The sequence below is a fragment of the Corvus moneduloides genome, chromosome 3 (assembly GCF_009650955.1).
Source record: "Corvus moneduloides isolate bCorMon1 chromosome 3, bCorMon1.pri, whole genome shotgun sequence".
NCBI lineage: Eukaryota > Metazoa > Chordata > Aves > Passeriformes > Corvidae > Corvus > Corvus moneduloides.
The window spans coordinates 3,193,920-3,220,940 of record NC_045478.1 but is presented as its reverse complement, the minus strand read 5'-3'; the positions used below and the strand labels follow the sequence as shown (position 1 = coordinate 3,220,940).

Genomic DNA, 27,021 nt, shown 5'->3' with positions numbered 1-27,021 from the left:
TTGGCCCACTGATCCCATGTGATGTAAGTCTGGCATGAAGCAGACCCCTCCCTGCTCAGGGACCCAGCTTCCCCACCGTGACACCACGTGGGTGGCCCAAGGAGCCTTGGGCTTCGGCCAAGTTAAAGGGCAAAGAGAGCAAAGAGCGAGGATTGCTGCTCTCCTTCACAAAACGTGTCCTCAGGCAGGTCCTGATCTCCTTGAAGGTGTCCCTGCTCATGGCAGGGGCTTGGAATAAATGACCTTTAAAGGTCTCTTCCAATAGAAGCCACTCTGTGAGGCCCTGCCTTGGTGGACACAGAGTCCCTTGGCAGAAGGAGCTCCACAACTCAGAGGTCACACAGACCAACCTCGGGGAAGGAGTCCTGGTTCCCAGACCCTCCACCATCACTGCCTTCCAGATTTGAGGTAAAACCCCTTTATTTTTGCAAGCAGTGGGACCAAAACCATGTGAGCAAGTATCACAACCCAGTGGAGATGTCCCTGGTCCAGCACATCCATCTCCCAGCCTTCAGGAACCCTCTCTGGGAACGCAATAATGAATCCCACTTCAGTCCGAGTCCATTTGCACAGAGCCTTACATAAGATTTATAAGGGATTTCACCTCCTATCAACCCCACGTTCTCTCAGGGAAGAGTGGCAGGGACTCAGAGCTCCTCAGAGGCCAGGACACAGTTCATTAGTGTGGAATTGCAGGACCAATTACAGCAGAAAAGCTGAAAGAAACCGAAACGGAAAGGTCAGCCTCAGCCCCCAGCTACCAGGTCATATCCAGGTCCTTGCACAGTGCATGGAAATGCAAAGGGAAGTCTGATGGCTCCAGGAAGGGTAATTAGCTCACAGTGATGAGTGGGAGACTGGGGACAATGTTAGGGCAGCATAAATCATCTCTTAAACAAGCCTTGTTTATTTATTATGGGCTCCCATGACCTGTGCCCTGAACTTCAATCCCCCCCTCTGCTCCCTTATCCACTCATCTCCAGCCTTTTGCTGGGCTGGGTGGAAGGGAAGGTCAGCCTGTGGGTTAGCAGGCTCGCTGGGCACTTCAGAAATGCGGATGAAGAGATCTGCAAAGCGCCTTGAGAGGTTTTTCCAATCATTTCCATGCCCTGATGGAGCAGAAATTACACAGAAATCAGAGCTGGCAACATCCACGTGAGGGTCTCATCAAGTACCACACCTACATCACGAACATCACCTTCCACCCCAGCTGCCCTGGGTTTCCTCTGCCACAGGCTGAAGGATCCCCTTTATCCCTGCTTACTTCCACGGTTGCACACACCTCAGTGGCCTCCTTCATCCCTTGCCTTTGTCTTTTCACCCCAGGATGATGCTCGTAATGTAGAGGTCATAAAATCACAGAATGGTTTGGGTTGGAAGGGGCCTTAAAGCTCATCCAGTCCCACCCCCTGCCATGGGCAGGGACACCTTCCACTATCCCAGGTTGCTCCAAGCCCCATCCAGCCTGGCCTTGGACATTTCAGGGATCCAGGGATGGCCACAGGTCGTAGCAGGATTCTTCATCTCCATCCAAACCCTGCAAGTATCTTCAGGAAAATCCTCCTTTTCCCAAAAAGCCCATTTTTTTTTTCAGCCCACCACCCCCTCACGCACATGTACAGTGGGTGTTTGGGTCAATGGGATTGGTCCTGGCCACACCTCTGCCCAAAGCCCAGGGTGAGCAGGTGCAGAGCAGGAGCATAGCCCTGAGCCTGCCTGCAGCCCTTCCCACGCCACTGGAACGAAATCAACTCTTTAATTATGGCAATTTTAGCAAAAAAGAGACTATTTCTAGGGAATGCACTAAAATATATATATTTAATACACATCTTGAAGCAAGAAGGGTCAGGATGGGTTCTTGGTGGTGCTGGGAGAAAGGTGACCTGTCCCTTGCTCAGCCTGTCCTGTGAATGGGATACAAGGGTCACTCATGGGTCAGCTCTGCCCTAAACTATGCAGATACCCTATAAATAGATGCAGTTTCCTGCTGGAGCCTGGTTGCTGCTGTTTTAAACCAGATCTTGATGCTGGAGTCCCCAAGGAAAGTGGAGGGTGTGCTGGAATAGGCAAGAGTGACCCTCAGAACAGTGTTGTCCTGGCTGACCCCAGCACCAGCTTTTCTCCAAGGCAGAGCTCCTGTCACCGTGCTGGGGAAGGCCAAGACTTTCTGGGATCGAAGACAACTCATCTCCTTCTTGTTGAGATGAGATAATTCCCTGCCTTTATTCCCTTTGACCTGCTGCATCTCCCTGGAAGAATTGTTCTGTTGAAAGGTCAAGTGCCTGTCTCATCCAAGAAAGGAAATTCCTTGATCTCCATCCATTCTTTAAAGTAGCCCAGAGAAATTCTTGCCAGGTTTAGTTGGCTTTGAGTAGCCTGGTCTAGTGGAAGGTGTCCCTGCCCATGGCACAGGGTTGGAATGAGATGAGCTTTAATGTCTCTTCCAATCCCAACTGTTCCATGATTCTGTGATTCCACCCTGGAGCAAGGATGTGGGAATGGGAGCTCTCCTGGCAGGTCTTTGATCACCCCCCAGACCCAAAGGAGCGCTGGCAGCAGTGGCACAGATCTTACTGTGAGTCCTTGCTGCTGCTGGCCCTGGCTCCCACCTCTGCTCCACGCCCAAGGATTTTCCAGGCAGGGCTTGCAGGGAGGTCTCAGCCATGCTCAGCTGAGGTGAGGGGGAGATGATTGTCCTCAGACTCAATCTTACAGCTCCTCTGGCAACCAAAAACATCCTGCCCACCTTTACCTGCCAGTTTTTCCCTCTGGCACTGTGGAGTGGGATTTCCACCAGCCAAAAAAAGGGAGACCTCAGGCTGGAGAGGGCCTTTGGCCTCCAGCAGTCCTTGGCCAAGCCTCTCATAGAATGGTTTGGGTTGGAAGGGACTTTAAAGACCATCCTGTTCCAACCCCCTGCCATAGGACACCTTCCACTAGCCCAGGTTGCTCCAAGCCCTGTCCAACCTGGCCTGGAACACTTCCAGAAGTGTTATAAGTGTATAAGCAAAACATCCCCAGCACAACCACGGAGCCCCTGAACTGGGGTTGTGGGAGTTGAGGCACTCTGCAGGTGCCACTCTGCACTGCAGCTCAGACTGGGTTAAACTCAGCTCAAACTGCCTGGTTTTCACAAAGCAATTCACAGACTTAAATTTGAGGGCTGGTGCCTCTGACCTCAGAACCCCAGAGAATCCGTGCTCCTGTTTTGTTTGGGATTTAGGATCTCAAGGAATGAGTGTTACTGTGCCCAGACCTCATAGAAATCACTGGAGCCCTTTTTAGGCTATGACTGGCTCTTAAAGAAGAGCTTTAGGATACTGAACTGCCCCTTTGCTGCCCAGCTGTGCCTCTAACCCATCATTTTCTGTATCCAAGCTCACACAAACCCAGCCCATTGTCCCCTCGAGACGGAGTCTGGCTTTCCCTGAACAGCCAGGGCTCAGTGTTTTTCTCCCTCTGACCTGTCAGTCCATGAGCACTGTGGCTGAGGAGGCTCCTAAAAGTGACATGAAGACCCTTTGCCTTCTCCTGGCTCCTGGCACAGCTTCCACGCTGTTCAAGTTGGGTTTAAGACCCCTCAGACGGCCCAGGCTCTGCCTAAACCCATTTCCCTGAGGGTGGCCACTCTTAAACCGCATTCAAAGCCATCCTTGCTGTCCCCCAAGGTGCCCATCCATCCCTTACTCCCCTCCTCCCTCCTCAATCTGCTCAACTCAGAGCAAAACCACTGACAGGGAAAGAGTGTTCCCAGCTCCAGCCCACAGGGAAAAGGTCTGGGGAGCTAATTATAAACTCCTGCATCAGAGCCATCAATAATTCAGGGAGCTCTGAAATGGAGCTAGAGACGAGTGGCAGGACAGGGCTCACTCAGTGCCTGAAGCACCCGGGGTCAGAGTGGCCAAATCATGGGGATCTGTGGGATGCAGCACTGTCACCTCTGCATTTCCAGGGCCAGGCACCAAATTCAGGCTCCCCATCATTCCTCCTGCTTCACTGACAGGTGAAGGGGGCAGGATCCAGGAGTTCAGGCCACCAGGCTCCAGGTTTCCCTCCCAAAACAGACACAAATGCCATTCACCACCTCCTCCCACACCCAGCTCTGCATTTTTCTCTGCCCTGAGTGAGGTTTTGAATTTGTTAGAACAGGGGTTTATCCATGAGGTTGGGGTTGGAGCATCCAGCCAGCAGAAATGCTTCTCTCTTCCCATCCTTGAGACTTTGGGACAGGGCTGCCCCATCTTCCTGAGCATCCCTTAAATTCAGAGGGAAGGAAAACGGGAAGGAAAAAGCCTGAAACTGAAGTTAACAGCACAGAGGGTGCATTTTGCTAAATTGTGAGTTCAACCCATATTGGGATGCGTTTCCCATCAGCTGAGTGGACTCAGCAAAAGAGGGATTGCATTTGCTGTGGCAGATAAAAATGGGATGTAGGTTCCTAAGGCCGCAGGAGAGGGGACGAGGCGACATCCCACCCACAGCACAGTGCACCCCATGCAGTTAAAATTCCAGGCAAAACTCACACAGGGCTTAAAATTATTGTCCTGACTACCCTGGGATGTGACTCCATCCTGATTTAACCAGCCATGCAGAACCCTAACAGCTACTAGGAAGGAAATGAACTCTATCCCAGCCAAAACAGCCGGAGTCAGGGATCTTGGAGGGCTTTTTCCAAGCTTTGATTCTCTGAAACAAGGACAGTCTCCAAAAATTAGGGCCCTGACGTGTTCTGAATATCCTCGAATGTGGCTGGGACCAGCTCCAAAGGGGCGGTTGTGTAATTTGGGATGTCCCTACAGCGGTGAGAGCCCTTCCCTGCAGCTCTCACAGCTCATAGCTGAGGCTCTGGCTCCCTCTCCTGACTCCTTTTACTGGTCCAGCCATCCTCTAAAAGCTGGTGGGGAAGGCACTGGGATTGCTTTTCACCCATCAGGTCCAGACCAGGGGCTTAAACAAAACCTCTGGGTGGCTCAAGCGTCCCCAAAATCCAGTTGTGGAGATGGTTCACTCACAGAAGCTCCTGAAGGAATAACGGAGTGGAATGTGCTTCAAAAGTTCTTCCAAAAACCCTGTCAAACAGGTTGGACCAAATCAAAGCACCTCCAGCACCATGCCAAGCATGGCCTTGCATATTTGGGACACATCCCCCAGGCCTACAGGGAGTGTCTCCCATGTCCATCTCCTCCCAGTGCATCTGTGTTTTCACATGGGACGGATCCTCTTGCTTCTCCAAGCTCTGGTGTCCATCCCATATCCTGGGATGGGTTTCACAGCCTCCTAACTCCATCAAAATCCACGCCGGGCCACCTGCAGCTCGTCCTCGGGATCTCTGTGTCAAGGAAGGTGGAACCAGGAGAGCAGCAGCAGCGATGAGACAGAGGAGGGAACATCCCTGAGCCAAGCCTGGGGTCCAGGGAAGGGACCCTGAGGAGGTTTAGGAGAGGGATGATGCACCATGAAGATAAACATGTTTAAATGGGAATTAGTAGCTCCAGGAGTAAGGAAATCCTTCTGGAAAACAAAAAGTTACCTTGCAAGGCAGTGCTTGGTCCCTTCCTGACCAGGCTGGGCCCCTCCAGGGGTGACAACAGCAACACAGGGCTCAGTCCTCCCCTTGTCCTTGTCCTCGAGGTCCTCTGTCCCCCAGTCCTGCTCCTCTGACAGGCTCCAGACTACACCAGTAGATGGCAAGACGAGCCCACAGTTTGGGGTGACAGTAACCACGAGTGGGAGAGAGACCTGGGAGCCACCTGTGCCAGGGTGGGGCTTCTCTTGTGTCTGCTGCGGGGTTCAGCTCACCCCAGGGCATCTCACTCTCTCCTTCCAGATGCTCCTCCCTCAAATTTTTTGTATGTTTGGTACTTTTTGTCTCTCTGCCTCTCAGTGAAATCACTCTTGGGGTGCCAGGATTGCTTGGGAAGGGCTGATGGGCAAATGGAATAACACTCAGGCATGTAATGCTTGATTTCCTTGGGAAGAAGGCTGTAAAATACCTATGGCATGGGAGACTGGAGGAGAAAAGAGGGGAATGGTATCAAGGTATTTTAAAAAAAAAGTGAGAAAGCAGTGCTGGTCCCTTGTATCCTGTCCCAACAGATCAGCTGCTTGTGTTCCCTGCCTGAATCTGACCTGCTAGGGAGAGATTTGGCTCCCATCCCACCCATTCCCATTCCCATTATTGGGAATTTATTGAGATTTATTTCAAGCAGCTATTTTCTCTCTCTCTCTCTTGCTGTCTTTCCATCCTGGCCTCCTGCTGATTCTGTGATTCCATGATTCTGTGATTCTGTGATTCTGTGGCACCATGAAAATAGTGACACATTTGGAGAGGGGAGAGCTGCTTTCACAGAAAGGAGTGTATCCCAACTGTGCATAACCATCATTTTCCCTTGAGAATACAAAACGATCAAATATCCAAACAAAACCCAGTATTGGGGGAGTTTTCAAACACCAGCCCCTGCTGATGTCATCATGCACAAGGTCCTCAAAATCCAGGGTGCAGAGGAGAGAGGATGTGATGAAGCAAAGCAGCGTTTTGGCCTGGGCTCAATGTGGGAGGATGGAGAAGCCTCCACCTTCCCACTTCTTCAAAAACATTCTTTGAGCCACTTCTCTGCAGTTCAGAAGAAACCTGGGCCAGCTGTTCCTCTGACACCAAGCTTGGACACAGAAAAAACCTTTCATAGAATCCCAGAATGATTTGGGTTGGAAGGGACCTTAAAGTTCATCTCCTTCCACCCCCTGCCATGGCCAGGGACACCTTCCACTAGCCCAGGGTGCTCCAAGCCCCATCCAGCCTGGCCTTGGACACTTCCAGGGATCCAGGGGCAGTCCCAGCTTCTCTGGGCAACCTGTGCCTCACCACCCTCACAGCCAGGAATTCCTTCCCAATATCCCATCTGACTTTGTCCTCTTTCAGCTTAAAGCCATTCCCCCTTGTCCTGTCCATCCATGCTGTTCCAGTTTGGCCAAATTTAGAAATATAGCCTCTGAGAGAAGGCAGGTTACAACCATCCCTCCCCCACCAGGTTCAGGAAAAAATAATTTTTCCTTGAAGGAAAGTGAAAGAGATAAAAACTATTTATTTAACAAACACACAGGAAAAGGGATAATGATGCTCAATAATAAAATCTCTCACTCTGCTGAGAGAAACCTGGGAAAATTTCAGAGTCCTTCCGTAGATCTCTCTCCCTCCTTGGAGCTGGGATCGGGTGGTGGGCCCCCCTCCAAAGCCAAGGCCTCGGTGGAAAGTCCTCCCAATGTATTCTGATGTTGAAACCATCCAGCAGAGAAGAAGGGAAAAATCTGAGTCCCAGGAAAACAAAGTTCAACTTTCTGGAGGAAAAGGAGCTGAAAAAAACTGACCGAAAGCTGGCTGGAAAAAAACAAGCCTGGAGCTTCCTCCCGCTCCCACCACAGCAGAACGCAGAGCCATCTCTACCTCTGTGTGTCCTTGAAACACTGCTTTGAAAGTTCTGCCCAGTTTTTTTTTCTCTTCCCCCTCTCAGGCTCAGTTTAAAGGCATAGAAAGGCACAAAATTAATTTCTGGGCATAGAACAGCGATATGAGATACAAAATCATAAAGTCACCCCCAAGACACATGGCCAGGGACATCTTCCACTAGCCCAGGTTGCTCCAAGCCCCATCCAACTTGGCCTTGGACACTTCCAGGGATCCAGGGGCAGCCGCAGCTTCTCTGGACACCCTGTGCCAGGGCCTCGCCACCCTCACAGCCAGGAATTCCTTCTCAATATCCCATCTGGCTTTGTCCTCTTTCAACTTAAAGCCATTCCGCCTTGTCCTGTCTGTCCATCCCTTGTCCCAAGTCCCTCTCCAACTCTCCTGGAGCCCCTTTAGGCACTGGAAGGGGCTCTGAGGTCTCCCTGGAGCCTTCTCTTCTCCAGATGAACACCCCCAGCTCTCCCAGCCTGGCTCCAGAGCAGAGGGGCTCCAGCCCTTGGAGCATCTTCCTTCCAAAGACTTCTCCTGCCCCAGCAGTGCTGCTTGCCCCAAGCACACCCCAAATTTGTGCTGTTGCTGCATCTTCGACGCCCAGAGCAGAGCAACCTCCACCACTTCTGCTCCAGCCTCCCGGCCAAACCAGCACCAGTTATTTAATGGCTTCTGGGGAGAGGACAAGTTAAGTCTTAAATTAAACTTTCCACTTCAACAGGCACCTTGGCAGGATGGAGACCCCTGCCCTGGCCAGACAAGCAAATCTGTGTCTGTCTCCAAGTGTCTTGGAAGAGATGGAGAGGCAGCTTCTGGTGGAGTGGCAGGTGGCTGCCATGGGAAGGGATTTGGGAACTGGCAGGAGAGCAGCACAAGCCTCCAGCCCAGCAAAAATCTGATCCCAGCCATGGAAAAAAAGCCATCATTAAAAAGCATCAGCCAGAGCCATAAGTGGAATCTTCCTGGCAATAATGGAGCAGTGTTGGAAGAGCATTCAGGCTTTGAGCTCGGTGTAAGTGGCACTGCTGTCACTGCATCATCAGCACTGCATTCAGAGTCTGAATCAGGCCTGAAAACTGAAATAAGGCCTCTCAAACTGACACAGGGTGGGGTTAGATGGGATATTGGGAAGGAATTCTTGGCTGTGAGGGTGGGGAGACCCCAGCACAGAGTGCCCAGAGAAGCTGTGGCTGCCCCTGGATCCCTGGAGTGTCCAAGGCCAGGTTGGACAGGGCTTGGAGCAACCTGGGATAGTGGAAGGTGTCCCTGCCCATGGCAGGGGGAGGAACAAACTGATCTTTAAGGTCCCAACCCAAATCATACAGTGATTCTACCATTTTAATGGGGTTTTTCGAATTAAATTATGATTTCTTATATTTGCCTCCAGCAAGAAGCTTGGGGGCTGTGGGCTGCAGTCCCTCCCCAGATTCCCAGCCCAACAATGCCTTTTTCCTCCTGTGCACAGCAAAGTTGCCCTTCCCCATCACAGCGCCCTTCACTCCGTGGCTGGAGCTCTGTTGTAACCTTTGGAGAGCCAAAGCCTCCCCGGAATTCCCCAGGCCCTTGCACAGACACGTTGTCTGGAGAGGGCCATGGTGTGTCCCCAGCCACTGAGGTGCCACCATGCCCATGGAATGCAGACCCTGATGGCCTCAGTCTCCTGCCAGCTGAGGCCCTGGGGTCACTGCCAGGCCTACGTGCCCGGGGATGGGTGGGAAATGTCCCCAAAGGCTCAGGATTACCTCAGGCCAACGGGCCCAGCTGCTGTTGCCAGGCAGAAAGGCCAGAGGTGGGAAATCAGCTCCTGGCACTGATCCCAGGACACGCTGCCAACAGAGCAAACACCCCTGGGGTCATCAGCACCCAGACATCTGCTCTGTCATCCACAGGGTGCACAGTGACACCCTGCTGCCTATGTGCCATGGATGGGGCAGCTTTCCACCCAGAAGGGCTGAGGGTCCTGTGGATGGATGGAGGGATGGATGGAGGGGTGGATGGAGGGATGGATGGAGGGGTGGATGGAGGGATGGATGGAGGGGTGGATGGAGGGATGGATGGAGGGATGGATGGATGGATGGATGGATGGATGGATGGATGGATGGATGGAGGGATGGATGGAGGGATGCATGGATGGATGGATGGATGGATGGAGGGAGGGATGGATGGAGGGATGGATGGAGGGATGGATGGAGGGATGGATGGATGGATGGATGGATGGATGGATGGATGGAGGGATGGATGGAGGGATGCATGGATGGATGGATGGATGGATGGAGGGATGGATGGATGGAGGGATGGATGGAGGGATGGATGGATGGATGGATGGAGGGATGGATGGAGGGATGGATGGATGGGTGGAGGGATGCATGGATGGATGGATAGATGGATGGAGGGATGGATGGATGGATGGATGGATGGAGGGAGGGATGGAGGGATGGATGGATGCACGGATGCATGGATGCACGGATGCATGGATGCACGGATGCATGGAGGAATAAAGGTGTTGCTCTTTTCTTGCCAGCTCCTCAGCCAGATAGCAGATTAAAAACAGCTCAACAAAATTCTGGGTGGGCCCTGCACCCTGGTTAGGGCTTTGCAAGGCCTCTACCTGCCATAGAGGATGAAATAGTCATGGAGAAGTGAGAGGAGGGGTGGTGGGATCAAGGGACTTGTGGGGGGAACCAGAAGATTCTTCACAATGTGGTTTAGTGGGAATGATGGTATCCAGTCAAAGGTTGGACTTGATGATCTTGGAGGTTTGTTCCCACCTTAATGATAACATTCCATTCACTGCTTCTGTGATCAGCTGTCCTGGGCTTGGATGAGCAGGACCTGCACCTCACTGACCCCTCTTCCTCCTCCTGCTGCTCTCAGTTCTGGCAAATTCATCTCTGACCCAATTGGGAATTACTTTTCTTTGTTATATGTGTCAGATCTCACACCACCTTCACATGGGGGAAAGGTTGCGGGAGGAATTGGGGTTATCCCCAGTTTCCAAAGTACATTTTCCTCCAACAGGGCCAAGTGTGACATCTCTTGGTCCCTGGCACAACTTCAGACCTGCTTAACCCACACCGACCCATGGAAAAAACATGTGGATGTGGAAGGAGGAGAGATGATAAAAAAGGAGGAACATGAAGAAAAGGAAATTGCTCATTTATCGACCTTTCCTCCTTTTACATTCCCCAAAGGCAAGTGCAGCTGGGAAGAGTGTGGAGTCCCCTGTGATGGGGCTGGGCTCAGGCAGAAGGAGAAGGCATCTCTTTGCAAAAGGAACGTTTTTAATTTCATTATAAGACACCCACATCAATCACAAATCCACACCAAACCGAGTTTCCCTAGCGCTGGAGCTCAATAAACCACTTATGCCATGAAACAGCATCCTGGGGGTGGTGTTTGTGTGCAGCCAAACACACTCAGACACTCTGTGATGAGTCCCCTATAAGACACCCTACCAAAAAAAAGTCATTTCAGCAGTTTATCACAATTTAGGAAATGCTGGCAAGCCATATCTGAGCAATTATGGGGTCATTCCTGTATTTACCAAATATATGTTGCTGTGGAAATAGTGAAAAACTGATCCCACTAAAGTAAGCAAGATAGTAAAATGAAGAATTATTATAAATAAAACAGTGATAAAATACTAAAAATTGACTGTCTTAAAAATTAATTACAGATTTTGGAGCTCACACAGTCCATATTCATTTCCAGAAGATCAATTTTTCTTGAAATTACAAGAATGAAAAGGACTACGAGAAAAGAATGGCAAGAAAGGTAAGAACTGGTCCTAAACCTCCTATGAGAGTTTCTCAGCACCACAAGAGTCCAGGACGAAGAGCTTTAAAAATCCGCCAAATCTGATGAATTTTGGGCGGTGTTGGGCAAAAGGGGCGAACTCTGGACTTTGCTTTCTCTCCTCTGACTCGTCCCTTTCGCAACAGCTCTGCCGGTGACAGATCTTTAATCGGGAATTGTGGAAAGGCTGGGGAGATGAAGGACCTGTTGCTTCACACAGGTGAGGTGACGTCACCCTGGCAGCAATGCCCCCGCCTTGCCAAAAAACGATCGGCTCACTTCGTCCTTGGAGCCGGGTGTGCCCTGCCAAGAACCTCCTGTTTTACAGGATTGGGCCAAAGCCCATCCCACACATCCAGGAACGTGCCGTGGCCTCACTGGGGATGCATCCCCAGCCCTTCCCCCTGGATGAAGCTCACAAGACCAGGAACAGAGGGGGGGATGTGCTGAGCAAGCGGTGGCAAGGTGGAGGACACACTGGCCAGGGACAAGGGACATAGGATTTGATTATGGGAAGATATTCCGGAGCATCCTGCTTCTTCCCAAGCCTGCCTGGATGTCTGAGTCCCAGGCCCGTGGTGGGAAGGGAGGCTGGAGATGTTGGTGTGGGGTCCCAAGGGATGGAGTTAACCTGAACCCCCTCTGGCTGGCACAGCCTTGCTGTAGGCATTTACTGAATTAATTTGTCATCCAAAACAGGGTCACTGCCCCAAAATTTCCTGCTGGGTGTGGTTCTTACTCCAGGCTAATCCCTGAACTATGCTCAGGGATGGGGTTGGGAGGTAAAGAGAGCAGGGAACAGCTGTAAATTGGGTAAATCTGTGCTGTTCCCCCTCAGCCCCAAATCCCTTCCTGCCCCAAACCTCACTCCCAAACTGACAGGGATTTGGATACTCTGCTGCTTTCCCCTTCAGGACAGTGACAGATGGTGCCAACCAAAGCCACAGATCCAAGGACATCCACAGCCAGTCCAGGCTGGGAGCTCACACACATGAGGGGTCTCATTTGCTCCTCTGGGAAAGTTGGGATGGGAAAACCTGAGGTTACTTAAATGTGGGCTCAGAAATAACCTCTGCAGAGTCTGTTTTCCATTCGACTTCACATTCAACTGTGGAAGAGTTCACAGAATCACAGAGTGGTTTGGGTTGGAAGGGAACTTAGAGAGCATCCAATTCCAGCCTCTGCCATGGGCAGGGACACCTCCTGTTTTATAGTGTCCAACCTGGCCTTGGACACTTCCAGGGATCCAGGGACAGCCACAGCTGCTCTGGGCACCCTGGGCCAGGGCCTCACCACCCTCACAGGGAAGGATTTCTTCCCAATATCCCATCTATCCCTGCCCTCTGGCAGTGAGAATCCATTCCCTGTGTCCTGTCCCTCCATGCCTTGTCCCAAGTCCCTCTGCAGCTCTCCTGGAGCCCCTTTAGTCTCTGGAAGGAGCTCTGAGGTCTCTCTGGAGCTTTCTTTTCTCCAAACTGAAATATCAGAGCTTTGCTTGAGGTCAGAAGAAATATTATCCAGCACTCAAGGTCTTTTCTACTGTGGGGATCCATCTGAGATGGGGGGAGAGGGCACAACACCGCTCATATTTTTTGTCAAAATTTTAAATGCCCCCAAAAGTGAATGCTAACCTGTGTGCTGCACCTTCTCAGGAGCTCCAGAAGGCTGCGCAAGGACTATAGAGGCAGGAAAACATCCTAAACTGCTCCCAGTTGCAGAATCAGGGGCAAGAAGCAACTTTCTCTCTTGGCTGAGCAATGCCCACTCCAGATTGAGCTTCCACAGTGCTGCTGCTGAGGCATAAATGTCTTTTGAATTGCGTCTCCACAGCCGTGTGTGCCAGCTCTGTGTCATCCCAGCCATCCTGAAATCCCTGGGTTTGTTCCAGGAGCTGCCTCCTCCCCGCCCCTCAGCCCCCACGTGCCACAGGCGCTCAGTCCCACGAGAAATTTAGGATCACGTACAGTTATGGTGTGAAGCCAGAAATAGCCTGGAGGGCATTTGTCTGGCCCGAGGCTCCAGGAGAAGGGCAAACGCCAGCTGATGTTCACCTAAAATAGACACAACCTGCAGGGGGGCAGGAAACCACCGAGCCTGACTGAAACACCGAGTGTGGGGAGGAAGGCTGCAAGAAATCCAGAGCCTGGATTTCCCTCTGGATAACGTGGGTGGTCTCCTCTCTTCACCTCCCTGGGCTCAGCTTCTCTTCCCTGAAGGAATGAGGAGCTCCTGACAGTTAGGAGCTTGATTCTATCCCGAGGAGCAGCCGGAGGGGTTTTCCAAAACCACAGGGGTTAATCCCCCACATCCCTCACACCTTTCCACTGAGGGAAGGAGCTTCCTCCTCTTCCTGCACCTGCCTGATGTCTTAAGCAGGCAAGAGGAGAAAGCAGCTCCAAGCTCCATCCAGCCTGGCCTTGGAAACTTCTAGGGATGGGGCAGCCACAGCTTCTCTGGAAAACCTGTGCCAGGGCCTCACCACCCTCACAGGCAGAATTTCTTCCTAATATCCCATCTAAACCCACCATCCTTCAGTTTAAGGCCATTTCCCCTTTTCCTGTCACTCCAGCCCTTGTCCCAAGTCCCTCTCCAGCTCTCCTGGAGCTCCTTTAGGCCCTGGAAGGGGCTCTGAAGTCTGTCTGAATCCTTCTCTTCTCCAGGTGAACACCCCAGCTCTCCCAGCCTGGCTCCAGCTGCAGCAGCTCTGGAGGCAGCACCATCACCTCTGGCACTTCTAAAAACCAGGCTGGGCTTGTGTCAAACAGGACTCGACAAGCTCCAGACCAAGGCTCAAAGGGAAGCAGCTGGGAAGAGCACGGTGCTGCAGCACCTCCCGCAGCACGATGGCCACGTTGGCCACTCAGTCGTGGTGAAGAGGAACGTTCCCTCCACCAGAGGTTCCCCTCATTAGAAAGGCGAGGTGTGGGAGGAGGGAAAGGCCTCGTTTCACCTGCAGGGTTTATCCATGGATTAAGGAGGCAGGGTGGGGCTGTGGGGAGTTAGGAGGAGCGTGCTCTTCTCACCCAAGCTTCTCCTGCTGACCCATCACAGGTTGTGCAACAGCTGGAGACAGGACCTGCTGAGACAGAGAAACAGGGACCCAACAAGGCCTCCCCACCCTCACAGGGAGGAATTGCTTCCCAGTATCCCATCCATCCCTGCCCTCTGGCAGTTTGAAGCCATTCCCTGCGTCCTGTCCCTCCATCCTTGGTCCAAAGTCCCTCTCCAGCTCTCTTGGATCAATCAGTGATGACCAGGACCCGAAGCCCTGACCAGGATCCCCCAGCACTGCTCCAATCAAGGATGACAAACCCAGGATCCATCTGCATAGGATTTTATTAAAGTAGGCATCACCCACAACTTAAAATAGTTGAAAAAATATTCTTAACAACTTTTTTTTTTTTAATATTTTTTTCCTGAATAGGTAATTTATCAGCCACAGTGCTCAAGTGTCGTGAGGGAAGTCTCTGCCCAGAAGTCGAACTTTAAAATGGAAGCAAAAGGTAAATATTTTGTACCACATCAAGTTGATTTAATACAGAAAAAAAATCATGACATCATTACAGGAGAAGTTAATGTGAAAGACATGGGGGGAAAAAAAATATACAGATCATTGGTCAGATTGAAAATGAGAATTTCAAACAGGACTGAGACCTCGCAGACACATTTAATGACATTCCCTGATTGTCACCAGTTTCCTCCAGACCACTCTCTATGGGAACATGGTTTATTTCAGATTTAAAAATAATTAAGTTGCTTAAAAGGCTGCTCCTAAATGAAGCCAGCCAACATCACGGCAGGAAAACCAAAATTGTGTTCAAAATGCCACAGGTTTGAATTTCACCTTTTGCTGTGACACCCGTTCCAAGGCTTTTGTGTAATTCCACCACCAAGGACAGTGTTTTCCAGAAAAAAAGAACGTTCCTGCTCCTCACTCTTGTTGAGTCCAATTAAACTGGAGCTGGGAATGAGGGAGAGGGGGTCAGACCCCAGGGCTTTGAGTGATGGAAGGAAATGGGAGTGAGACCCATCAACAACTCTTTATTTTACACTTCCTGAGGGTGGAACAGAGGCACTGAGGAGTGGAAAAGACACTGCAGCTCCTTTCCAGCCCTTCATCTGCTGGCTCCAGGTCCCTGGGAGATAATCCAGTCTGGATCCATCCTTTTGGGCAGGGCAGAGGACAAAGCCCAGCCAGTCTCTCCTCGCAGGGTGTGAAGGGAGGGCTGACTTCGCTGGCCCATTGGGCCAAAAATTACACTTGAGCTACATGAGAGTTACAACAGTGGCCAAAGTTTAACAACTTGTCTTTTCAGCAATGTAAACAATATAAAAATGTTTCAGTAACAGCCACGACCCTTGAGCTTAAATACCTGGGAAATTCCTACTTTGCCCACAGATGAAACGATAAAATACGTACAAAACCAAGAGATACAAGTGTAACAAATGTTTCAAATAACTGAGTTTCACCACAGAATCTTCATTGGAAGGTACTTTTGTGAGGAAACATATTCCCTGCAGGAGGACTCCTGCACAAAGAGACGAAAATCTGATCATGGCAGGGTTACAGAGAACGCAACAGACTCACAACCACCAAAGCACTGTCACAGAAAACAGAGCAAACAAGTTGTAGGCAAAAAAAAAAAAAAAAACCAACAAAAATACTTGAATGTGTTTACCTACACACACTAGTGGAGTATACAAGACAAAAAAAAAAAAGGGGAGCTTCCTGTAGGGAATTTCCAGTCATTTTGAAAATGAAAGATATTTTTTCTTTGAAAAAAAAAATAAAATCCAAAGCTCCCAGAGGCTGTTTCTCAGCTAGAGTAGCTGACAGCTCAGGCTCACATCCACGGAAACTGGTATTTTACCTACAGTGACTTTCCTGTCTCTCCACTTTGTCATTTCCTCAAGTCTCCTAAGTAGCTTTTGAACCGACATCTCTTCCTCTCACGCATCTACTAAAACTCCCTTGTTCATCCCAGAATCTCCTGTGCATGAAACTCAACAAGCAGAACAGCCTTTAGCTGTAGCTAGAAGATGGTTTCAGCTTCTGGATCCCTCTCTGAAGAATAAAAGGGTATGAGTTATACACAAACAGCATCTACAAACACAGAGCACGTGGCAAAATGGGGTGAACAGGAAAGATTTCCAAGGCTGACCTGACTCTACCGTAAGGCTCCATCCTCAGCCCACCTTTAAAACTTGTTCCAGGCAATCTGTCACCGTGCAGGGACACCGAACAGCTGGGAGAAACAAAAGTACTGCTAAAAACCCCAGGTGGGCTTGGCCCCCCTGAAATCCCACCCAGACTCACATCCATGGAAGAGCTCTTCGGATTTCAGCTCTCCCTCCGAGGTTGCACTGAAGGCAGCAGCACTTGCAGAGAACAGGACAAAGCTTTGCTTGTAAACCCTGCTGTTTTTTAAAGCATCATGAGAATTCAAGTCCTATTCCACTTCACATTTATAAGCAGCATCATAAGAATGCTACTCTGTATGGCCTATGTACAGAAAAGTGTATGCTGAGACAGCACTAAGAGAGATATAAATAGGAGCTATCGACCGAAGTTTGATTTCAAACTGGAATTGCAACGACTCCCTGCAATTTGGAAACATGAAACAGCTCTTCTGATGCCTCTTTTGTAAGCCAAGAGTAGAAAGGATCTTATCTTCCTACAACCTGACATCCTCCACCAGGAAAATGCAAAACCTACTGCTAACTTTTTGGGATACGCCTGAAATGCCAGGTTGGACAATGCCATCCCACATTGTTTGCCAAGGAAGAGGCAGGAATGATTGGAGAGCCATCAGCCAGGAGTAAGTGCTTTCTTTTTTTGTGTGGTTTTTTTTCCTAAGTGTGAAAGTTCGAGAATTCTGTGTTTGTCAGCAATGCTGTGTTTGGGGACAGCACCCAGTGATGCTGTTTATCTAAAGGACATTCCAGCTACAGGACATTTCTGCCCAACTCTGTCGCTACTTACGAAAATTAGTAACTGACATGCTCTAAGACTCAGAAAATTAGAAACTAAAATTCAGCCATTTCTTCCTGGTCCTCTGTGGAAATCTGGAAACATCTGAAAGCATTTCAGTTAGCTTGGGCAATCCTGGAGTCAGAGCCAAGGTAGCTAAACATCGTGGTCACCAGCTCGGGGAGGTCATAATCATGTTTCCAACCCCAATCCCTGCGGGCGTTGCTGTCGTCAAAGTTCATGGGCCAGCTGTCAGCTGCAGGGAAAAAAAAGAAAAAGAACCAAGAAAGGTGAGGTTTAGGAAAAATCCCTCTGAACTTTGATATGTTTCATCACTACTAAAGCTGAACCATAGGGCTTGAACTGCACAGGAGCAATTTGTAAGTGCCTAAAAGGAAAAGAGACTTTATTTTGCCCTTGATGATGTTTTTTCTTACCTGCTGCCAGGGAAGATACTAACCTATGGCCTGCCTGACTTGATCCACGTTGTAGGTCATCTGGAGCTCAGGGACGTACTTCTGCACCTCCTGGGCCAGTTCCTCAGGAGTGAAGCTCATGGCACTGATGTTGTAGGTCCTCATGGTCAGGGATTCTGCAGGGGCCTCCATGACCTCCAGCGTGGCCTTCAGGCAGTCGTCGATGTACATCATGGGCAGCCGGGTGTCCGGCCTCAGGTAACACTTGAACTTGCCAGTCTTTATGGCATCGTGGAAAATCTTGACAGCATAATCTGGGGGAGAGAATAATGGATGTGTATGATGTGTGTTGTGCCCTTCATGACAGTCAACAAACCTCAGACCAACTCCAAAGTCTCCTGAAGTCGACAATGTGGTGATATTCATCATAAAATCACAGAGGGGTTTGGGTTGGAAGGGACCTTAAAGACCATCCAGTTTCAATTCCCTGCCATGGGAAGGGATGCCACCCACCATCCCAGCTTGGTCCAAGCCCCTCAGCCTGGCCTCGGACACTGCCAGGGATCCAGGAGCAGCCACAGCTTCTCTGGGCACCCTGTGCCAGGGCCTCCCCACCCTCACAGGGAACAATTCCTTCCCAATATCCCATCTAACCCTGCCCTCTGGCAGTGGGAAGCCATTCCCCCTTGTCCTGGCACTCCACATCCTCATGAAAAGTCCTCCCCAGCCCTCCTGTCACACACCAGTCACTCACCGGTTGTTCCCCCCCCAGGCTGGGAGTCAGCAGAGATAATCCCGGGATACCTGAGGCAGCGGAAGTCCAGGCCATAGCGGTAGTGGTAGTACTGGGGAGGGAGGGGAGAAACACAGAGTTACACACCAAGAGTTGGTCACACACACACTGATTTCACAGGAAAAATCTGCCACAGGATGACCCTTCAGCTGTCCCAGGACAGGGATGAAAGGAAAGGAATCACTGAGCAATCCCCATTCCCTGCCTGGCAGCTGATGTCCCTGCTTGCCCTTTTCTAGCTCACACCCACATCAGCAAAAATGGATGTTTGCCATGGATTGGTTACTCAAGCAGCTCTAACTGCTGCTCAGAAACTGCACATTCCCAAGTTTGTGAGACTTGCCAGGGTAATACAGTCCTCAGACCTACGTGAGGAAACCGTATAAAACTATCAGCTTTAAAAATGTTGTTTATAAATAACTAGAAAGCCACAAGAGAAGTTGAGCATGTGCAGGCTCACCTGGCTTTGGCTTTAAAGTCTTTTTTTGGAGAGGAAGAGCAAGAGTCATCACTGTGTACCTGCTGTCACAAGGCGTTGTGCACTGTCCTTTCTGCAGTGCCATTCACGTTGGCAGGCAAGGCAGAGAGGCCAAAGCCATAAAAAACAGGGAAAGAAATGACACTGGAGGCAGCTGTTTGCCACCTTCCCATGCTTTGTGCTTTTCCCAACAAAACTCAAAAGATATTTGACCTTCAGAGCTGCCTCAGAATACTGCTGAGTACTAAAGTCTGAAGGAAGGAAAAATGGGGAAAAGAATGATCCACTGGAGGAATCTTACAAAAGCGATTAACTTCCAATCACGGAATCATGGAATGGCTTGGGTTGGAAGAGACCTTAAAGAACATTCCAACCCCTGCCAAGGGGCAGGGACACCTTCCACTATCCCAGGTTGCTCCAAACCCTGTCCAACCTGGCCTTGGACACTTCCAGGGAAGGAACAGCCACAGCTTCTCTGGGCAACCTGTGCCAGTGAAATTCTCCCAGAACTTTCAGGACATGAATAAAATAAAAAATTCTCACTTCTCCCATGAGCTCAGCGTGGACCTTGGAGACTCCATAGATTGTCCTTGGTCTCTGAATGCAGAGATCAGGAGTTGGATCTCGAGGAGAGGTGGGTCCAAAGGCTCCAATAGTGCTTGGAACAAAGAGCCTCAAATTATGCTCAGCTGCAATATCCAGAACATTGTGTAAACCTGGGAAAAAAAAACCCAACAGGATTTACCAGAATATTTCTCAAGCCATTGTGGGAATTATAAAGTATCCTCAGCAGGAAGGGACCAATCAGGATCATCCAGTCCAGCTCCTGACCCAGCACAGACACCCCAACAATCCCACCCTGTGCATCCCTGAGAGCGGTGTCCAAACACTCCTGGAGCTCTGGCAGCCTTGGGGCTGTGCCCATTCCCTGAGGAGCTGCTCCAGTGCCCCAGCACCCTCTGGGGAAGAGCCTTTCCCTGATATCCAACCCAAACCTCCCCTCACACATCTTTAAGCTCTCAAAACCCAGCACATACCAGTGATATTGACAGCTCTGGCCAAGGGCACGTTGGCCTCTCCCACGGCGCTGAGCAGGGCGCTGTAGTGGAACAGCCACGTGATCCGGTTGTTCACCACGATTTCCCGCAGGTTCTTGTAGTCCAAGATATCCGCAAAGATAAAAGGACCTGGAGGAGAAGGAAGCACTGGGAAATTGGCTGTCAGGAATGGATGGAAGGAAAGGTTCTGCATGAAGCTCAGGCTGCTGTTTCTACCACCTAAACACATCACTAAACAGCAACGGTGAGGAAAAATTTTAGCAAGTTTCCAGTGAAAATCAAAGAATCTTAAATCCTACTCCATATCCATCTCATATTAAAATTCCCTGAGCAGGTAAAAACAAAGCACAAGTTTCTTTTCCAGCTTCCTCCCTCCAAAAGAATAAAAGCACCTCTTTTGACAGCAGGAGCACAACGTGCCTCAAGTAGCTACTCAGGTCAGCAAAGTGGCGAAGCAGCAGTGAAAAAATGCAAAGAGAAATCTTTAGGAAAAGGGAATAATAGAAGAAACCAACATCTTGGCAAGATTTCACAGCAAGGAGGCATTATGCAGAAGGTTTGAACAGCAGCTTGTCAGTGTAATCCACTTATCACTTTGATAATTAGTTTAGGAACATCAGAGGTAAAGCCAAGACTTTTTTTTTTTCTGTGTGCTTCCCCAGTCACTTACCACTGTAAAAAACATTATCTGCAGGCTTTCTAATGTCAGACAAGATCACGTTGTTCTTTCCAAAGCGTTTCCTGTGTAAAAATACCCACATGGAACAGTGAGTCCACAGCTTTTTGAGATAATCCATCAGTTGCTATTTTGTTTTGCAGGAGCGATAGCGGAGGAACAATAATTTCCACAATAAAATCAGTTATTGCACTAAACAAAAAAAAACCCCAACAATCCTTTAAATGCCAAAGCATAAAATACTTCTAGTAGCAGTCAAGGTCTGCATAAGGATGGAGAAATTTTTCACAAAGTGAAAACATGTTAGGAAAAGAGACTTTCCTACCCTTGGCTTACTGAAAATTCTACCCAGAGATAATTTACTCCCCTGCAGACAACAAAAAGCCACTGGGCTCGTTGTAACTGCAGCTACTTTTATATCAACAAAGCAAAATAAAAGAGAGAAATTGTGACCTTGTGCTAATCAACACAAGGCTGTTGGGGAGAGAAAGTCTGGGGCCACTGGAGCACAGTCTGGCCTCCCATCATTTGAATAATTTAAAAATATATCACAGAGATGGTAGAAAATATTCAAACTGCAACAGTGTTGAGTGCAGTGAGTCTGCTCACTTTTGGTCTTGGTCCAAACCCCCTCCAGCAAAGACTGGGAGCAAATGATACCCTGGAGCTGAGCTGGATATGGACAAGGACACGGATCAGGGAGAGCTCTTGGAGCATTTCACACTTCTTGAGAAGATATCATAAAAAAAGGAGGCAACTGTGCTTGAGGAGGGGGAAGAGGAGAAGGAAAAAGAAGGAAAACTCTGAGGGTTCAGACTCTGAATACTCCCATTTAACTGGAAGCAAACAACTCAGCACACAGTCCCTTAGACAAAATCCTGCTATTTTGGGAATCGTGACCAGTGGACATGCAGGAAGGACGTCAGGAGCCCACAGCAAGCACAGGAGGGACAAATAAAATGATGGTGAAAATTAAATTATAGAATCATTAAGAATCATAGAAAAGACCTTTAAGATCATCAAGTCCAACCATTAAAGTAATTTACAAAGACAAGAGGCAAAAACAGCATTTGAAAAACAGGATTTCTTTTATAAACAACTTTCCAGACAACTATTGCTCCCATCAGTGATGGCTAAAGCTGGAATTCCTCACTCACAGCAAGCCAGGGAATGGTGACCTACCTCAGCAGCTTTGCAAGTCCCACCCCAAGCTGACCAAGACCACCTAAGAGACAAAAATCAGAGGAAAAGGGGGGTCACAATACAGAATTTCATTATTATCTGTACCACAACAGGAATTAGTATAATTTTCTCAGCAAGCCAGGAAGCTTTTACATTTTTTTCTCAAGCAACTGGTTTTAGAAGAGCTCTGGAATGAAAACAGGAAAGTTCACATGGGACCCTGATCTCACTGCCCGATGAGAAAGATCATCCCAATTCCAGGATATTTTGGGCAGTTCTGCTGCCAGAATTGTGCTCTTTGGGGAGGGAGGAGAGCAGTGGGGGGCTCAGCTGAGAAGCAGGAACCCAGCTGGGACAGGAATGCTGACCTGTGATGAGCACCCGGGGATGATCCGACTCGGAGAACGTCACCGAGTGGAAGCTGGCGTCGGAGGCCACCTGGCGTGGGGACACCCCGATGGCCCGGATGGGCACGAGAGAAACGCCACAGCCACAGCCAGAGCTCTGCAGCAGCTGGCTGGCAGCTCTGCTCAGGCTCCTGACGATTGGCATCTTCCCCCTTCAGATGTGCTTCGAGGAGAGAGACAGAAAAGATGAGTCACGAGCGATTCAACCCCGTTAAATGGTTTTTTAAATGCTCCCCCACGAAACTTTGCAGGAATCCAGAGGAATTTGATGCCATCCGAGGGCTGGGGGATTGTGCCAAGCAAGGGCTGCAAGCAGCCTGGGATGTAACATGAGCAGAGGTAATGTATTCCCTGGAGTGAGCTCAGGAAAATATCCACAGCCCAGGAAAATGGACAGGGAGAAAACTGTAAAGCTCGAGTTGAAACCTCTTTTAAAAAAATCCCTCAAAACTGTGATTCTAAGCATAAATACAGAATAAAATAAAGCTGCTGTGATGCCACGTTTGGAGTGAAAGTTTTGCAGGCTGCTGTGAATAAGCAAAACTCCTCAGGATTGCATCAGCAAGAGCAGCTGAGCCAACAGGGGCAGCAGGAAATCTCCCGGAGAAAAGGGAGATTTACTCCAACTGAACACTCAGGATGGACAGAAAGCAAACAGAGGAGTGGCAAGGTTTAGCCAGGCCTCAGGAAAATGTCCTAATTATTTCACAAAACTATAAGTTACTCTGTGCTGCATTCAAGTTTGGATTCTTTGTCTCCAAATTTTTCATACCAGGGAAGGAAATGCAAAGTACCCCAAATAAATCACAGCTGCAGCCACAACTGGTCATTTCCGTGGTGCAAATTTACTTCTCTCAATTATAATTCTCAAGGCTGAATCATTTATTTTTTTGTTATTCCCTCTGAGCAACTTTTAACTCTTTCCCAAGGATGTAGAATACGTAAATTCCCAGCTGAAAGCATATTTCAAACTTGCCTGATGAGATTACCCTGTCAAATCCTTTCCTGGGGCATATATTCTAAAAAGGAGAGTCAGGCAGAAGGAAACTCAGCACAAGAAATTGCTGCAGATGAATTCCGGTTACAGAGAAAAGCAAACAAGTGATCAATGTGGGTCTTCCTTTCACCTCTCAGCTCACCTGGCTGAGAATTTTCTGGTACTTGAGGGAGTTTTTCTACTTAAATACAGATTTGCTAAACTACTTATTGTCTAATAAGACAGCCCCATAAAAAGTGCATTATTAAAAAACTACATTTAAACTGGTCAAAAAGACTCAGTCTGACATTCCTAGAGAGGTGACGGGAGTCTCCATCCCTGGAAATATTCAAATTCCATCTGGACACAGACCCAGGCACCCAGCTCTCATAATAATCCCTTCCTATTTCAGCAAGGAAAAATAAAACGTTCCTGCATCGAGAGAGGCTCACTGGTCTGTGTGACAAAAAATTTCCACTCCAAGTACCTGAAAAGGCATTTTGAGCTCTGCAAAGCACAAACAAAAGTTGGCTGTGACTCAATTTGGTTTTCCAATGACTGGACTGGTATTTTGAAATGCACCTGGAGTGAAACCACAAAGGCTTAAGCTGAGAATTTACTCACAGGTCTGACTCAGAACAGTAAATGCATTTTATAGCAGGCACTGAAACAGCCAGGCAGCAGAACTGCTGCAAAACCCTCCACTGATGACATTTATTTCTATTTCAAATACAAAGGGGGAAAAAGCCAGGCATGACTGGCTACTAAAGTTGCCATAAATGCACAGATATATAAAGAAATCAATATTATGCCTTAAAAACACTTCCCCAAATAGCTGAAGTCAGCCCCAACACAGCAATTAACTTCCAAAAGCAACTCAGAGAGAGAAGCCCACTCTGGTAGATCCAAGTTTCCCAACAGATCCAAGCTTCCCATCTTAAATAACTTCCAGGAGTTATTAACAGCTCTGAACACACAAAAAAAATTAATTTATCTGGTGTAAAGTAACTAAGATTTTTTTTTAGGCTTCCCTTTTTACTATTCCAAAGAGGAATACTTCTGTTCTGTTGGGAATTGAGGAGAAAAAAATTATCTATATAATATATATAGATATAATTTATAGTGGAAGATGTCCTTGCCCATGAAACAGGATGAGCTTTAAGGTCCCTTCCAACCCAAACCATTCCATAATTCCATGATATATTTTCAAACCCCTCTCCCATATCCCCTTCTGAATAGTTTCTCAGTCTCTGATTTTATTTCTCAACTCAAACTGATATTAGTAAGTGTCAGCAAAATGAGGAAGTTATTTCCCCCACCCCACAAATTTCAATCAATAACCAATGTTAATTTCAAGGATTAGGCAATGGAATTGCTGCTGGGATTTTCCCTCTCCTGTACTCACCTGTCCCTCAGCTGGTGATAAGGCAGAAGCAGAGCGGAGAAGGCAATTTATAGGACACTGCCTCTTTGGAAAGCCAATCAAAACCTGGCAAAGAGTAGGAGTTGTCCCACACCTTAGGGAAAAAAAAAAAGGAAAAAAAAAAAACAACCCCGTGCGTGTGAGAGCAGCAGCAGCCAGGGATATCACTGTTCCCTCCTGCTTGATTTTGAAATGCCTGGAAATTTGGGATAGGCAGGGAAAGGGCTCTGAAGGTGCACAAGCAGCTCCTCCAAGTCCCAGAACCAGCCAGCCTCAGGTCATGGCTGAAGGACAGAGTTTAAACTAATTAGTGGCGGTGCAAAGGATTAGTAGAAAGCAAACACGTGTTCCAATGTACAGCAATAATCTGCCTGGGATAGCAGGAAATTTTGGGGGTTTGTAAGAAGATTAAAGCACAGGGAGAGGGAAAAGAGGGAATAAAGAAAAAAAAAGAAACATTAATAAAATGACATTTAGTGAGTGAACTGCCAGCTGCTGATCCTCTGCGAGGTTTCCAAGGTGTTACATAAGCAGCAACACCTGTTGCTCACATAAAAGTCAAAAATGTTGATGGAAACCAGCAGTTCTTGTAAATTAGTTATTAATAGAATGTCAAGGTGATAAGAAAGATAAGAAAGTCATGGGCTTGGTCTGGAAAGTCCCACTGCAAGCTTCAAAGAAAATGGGAGAGAGGGAGGAGAGAGAGGACAAAGCAAATCCCAGAGTTCCCACAGGATTTCTGGGGGCTGCACAGCTGCCGGGATGCCACGGGATGCCCCTCCATGGAGCTAAACCAAAGAATCCAGAACTTTCTTCTTTCAGAGAAAATTAAGGGACTCTGCAAGGCACAGGATCTCGCAGATTCCCAACCACATCCTCGGGTCCACACCAATGCACTGAGTTCCAAGTTCTCAACTCCCATTTGGCTCCAAACCCCACAGCTTCTGCTTCAGACCTGGAGATTTGCTTATGCATTGGGAACCTCCTCTAATGTTCCCAACTGTATCAAGAGCTTGAGGAGAAAGACAGCACCTTCCTTGGGCATCCAGAAGATGAAGCACAAGTCACTCTGGCCATGGGAAAGCCTCTCTGGTGCCCAACTGCTGCCATGTGGAAACTCCATCAGATCCCTGCATTTGGGAGCACTCAAGCTGCAACAACGAAGGGATACTCTCAGCTCAACCCCAATGACTGCTGCCTGGATAGCTGGACAGCCCAAATCCATTGCACATTCCCTGCTGGCAACTCCTCTGGTTCTGAGAGCTCCCCAAGCTGGGACGCTGCGTCCCTGCTGGCGTCCCCTGGCAGATGGGATGTGCCAGGGTGTCCAGGCTGGAGCTATTCTCTCTGACAAGCAGCTGTTGGCCAAGCTTGGCTGAAATAACCTTGACACACATGCATGGCTCCTGTCCCAGGGGTGACGCACGGCCGGGGATGACACGGAGCCCCTCGCGGAGCCCGCCAAGGGGAGACGTCAGCCCGAGCCATGAGGGACCCGCTGGTGAACCTGACCTCAGCCGCCAAAAATAAACAAAAAAAAAAAGATTATGCAGCTGCTGAACGGCATGACGCTTCCAGAGTGGGTAAGGAAGACTGGTCCGGAAAGACAAATGTATTCTGGGCAGAGCAGGCAGCAGGGGAGGGGGGAGATTCTGCCCCACTCAGGTGAGACCCCACCTGCAGAGCTGTCTCCAGATGTGGGATCCAACAGCAGAAGGACGTGGAGCTGCTGGAGCAAATCCAGAGGAGGCCACGGAGACGCTCTGAGGACTGGAGCCCCTCTGCTCTGGAGCCACGCTGGGAGAGCTGGGGGTGTTCACCTGGAGAAGAAAAGGCTCCAGGGAGACCTCAGAGCCTCCTCCAGTGCCTAAAGGGGCTCCAGGAGAGCTGGAGAGGGACTTAGGACAAGGCATGGAGCGACATGACAAGGGGGAATGGTTTTAAACTGAAAGAAAGTAGGTTTAGACGAAATATTTAAGAAGTTCTTCCCTGTGAGGGACGTGAGGACGTGGCACAGGTTGCCCAGAGAAGCTGTGGCTGCCCCTGGATCCCTGGAAGCGTCCAAGGCCAGGTTGGACAGGGTTTGGAGCAACCTGGTCTAATGGGAGATGTCCCTGCCCATGGCAAAGGATGGAGCTGGATGATCTTTAAGGTCCGTTCCAATCCAAACCATTCCCTGATTCCCTGGCTCTACACCCGGCACAGCCTCCGCTGATGAAGCCCAGCGGTCGGTGCGGGTGATGCGCACGAACAAAACCCGCCCGCCCGCAGCGAGTCTGCGGTGAGGCACAGCAGCGCCACGAGCACCGAACCGCCGCCCCGGTCCCGGCGCTTCCGCCAAGCGTCCCCAAACGAGCGGACCGCGCAGTGCTGGCGGAAGCCGCCCCTCCCCC

At 49.3% G+C, this 27,021-nt stretch overlaps 1 protein-coding gene across 1 annotated transcript; it reads right to left on the bottom strand.

Annotated features, from left to right (window-relative positions):
- Window positions 1-17,092: 17,092 nt before the first annotated feature.
- Window positions 17,093-26,394, bottom strand: LOC116441743 (L-threonine 3-dehydrogenase, mitochondrial-like). The gene is made up of 10 exons (XM_032104009.1): window positions 26,306-26,394; window positions 24,611-24,722; window positions 22,191-22,392; window positions 21,823-21,865; window positions 20,635-20,705; window positions 19,944-20,093; window positions 19,450-19,622; window positions 18,390-18,480; window positions 17,680-17,949; window positions 17,093-17,475 (listed from the first exon to the last, which is right to left on the bottom strand). Exons 3-10 carry the CDS (start codon window positions 22,372-22,374, stop codon window positions 17,336-17,338), a joined length of 1,122 nt encoding a protein of 373 aa, XP_031959900.1. The 5' UTR covers window positions 22,375-22,392; window positions 24,611-24,722; window positions 26,306-26,394; the 3' UTR covers window positions 17,093-17,335.
- Window positions 26,395-27,021: the final 627 nt, after the last annotated feature.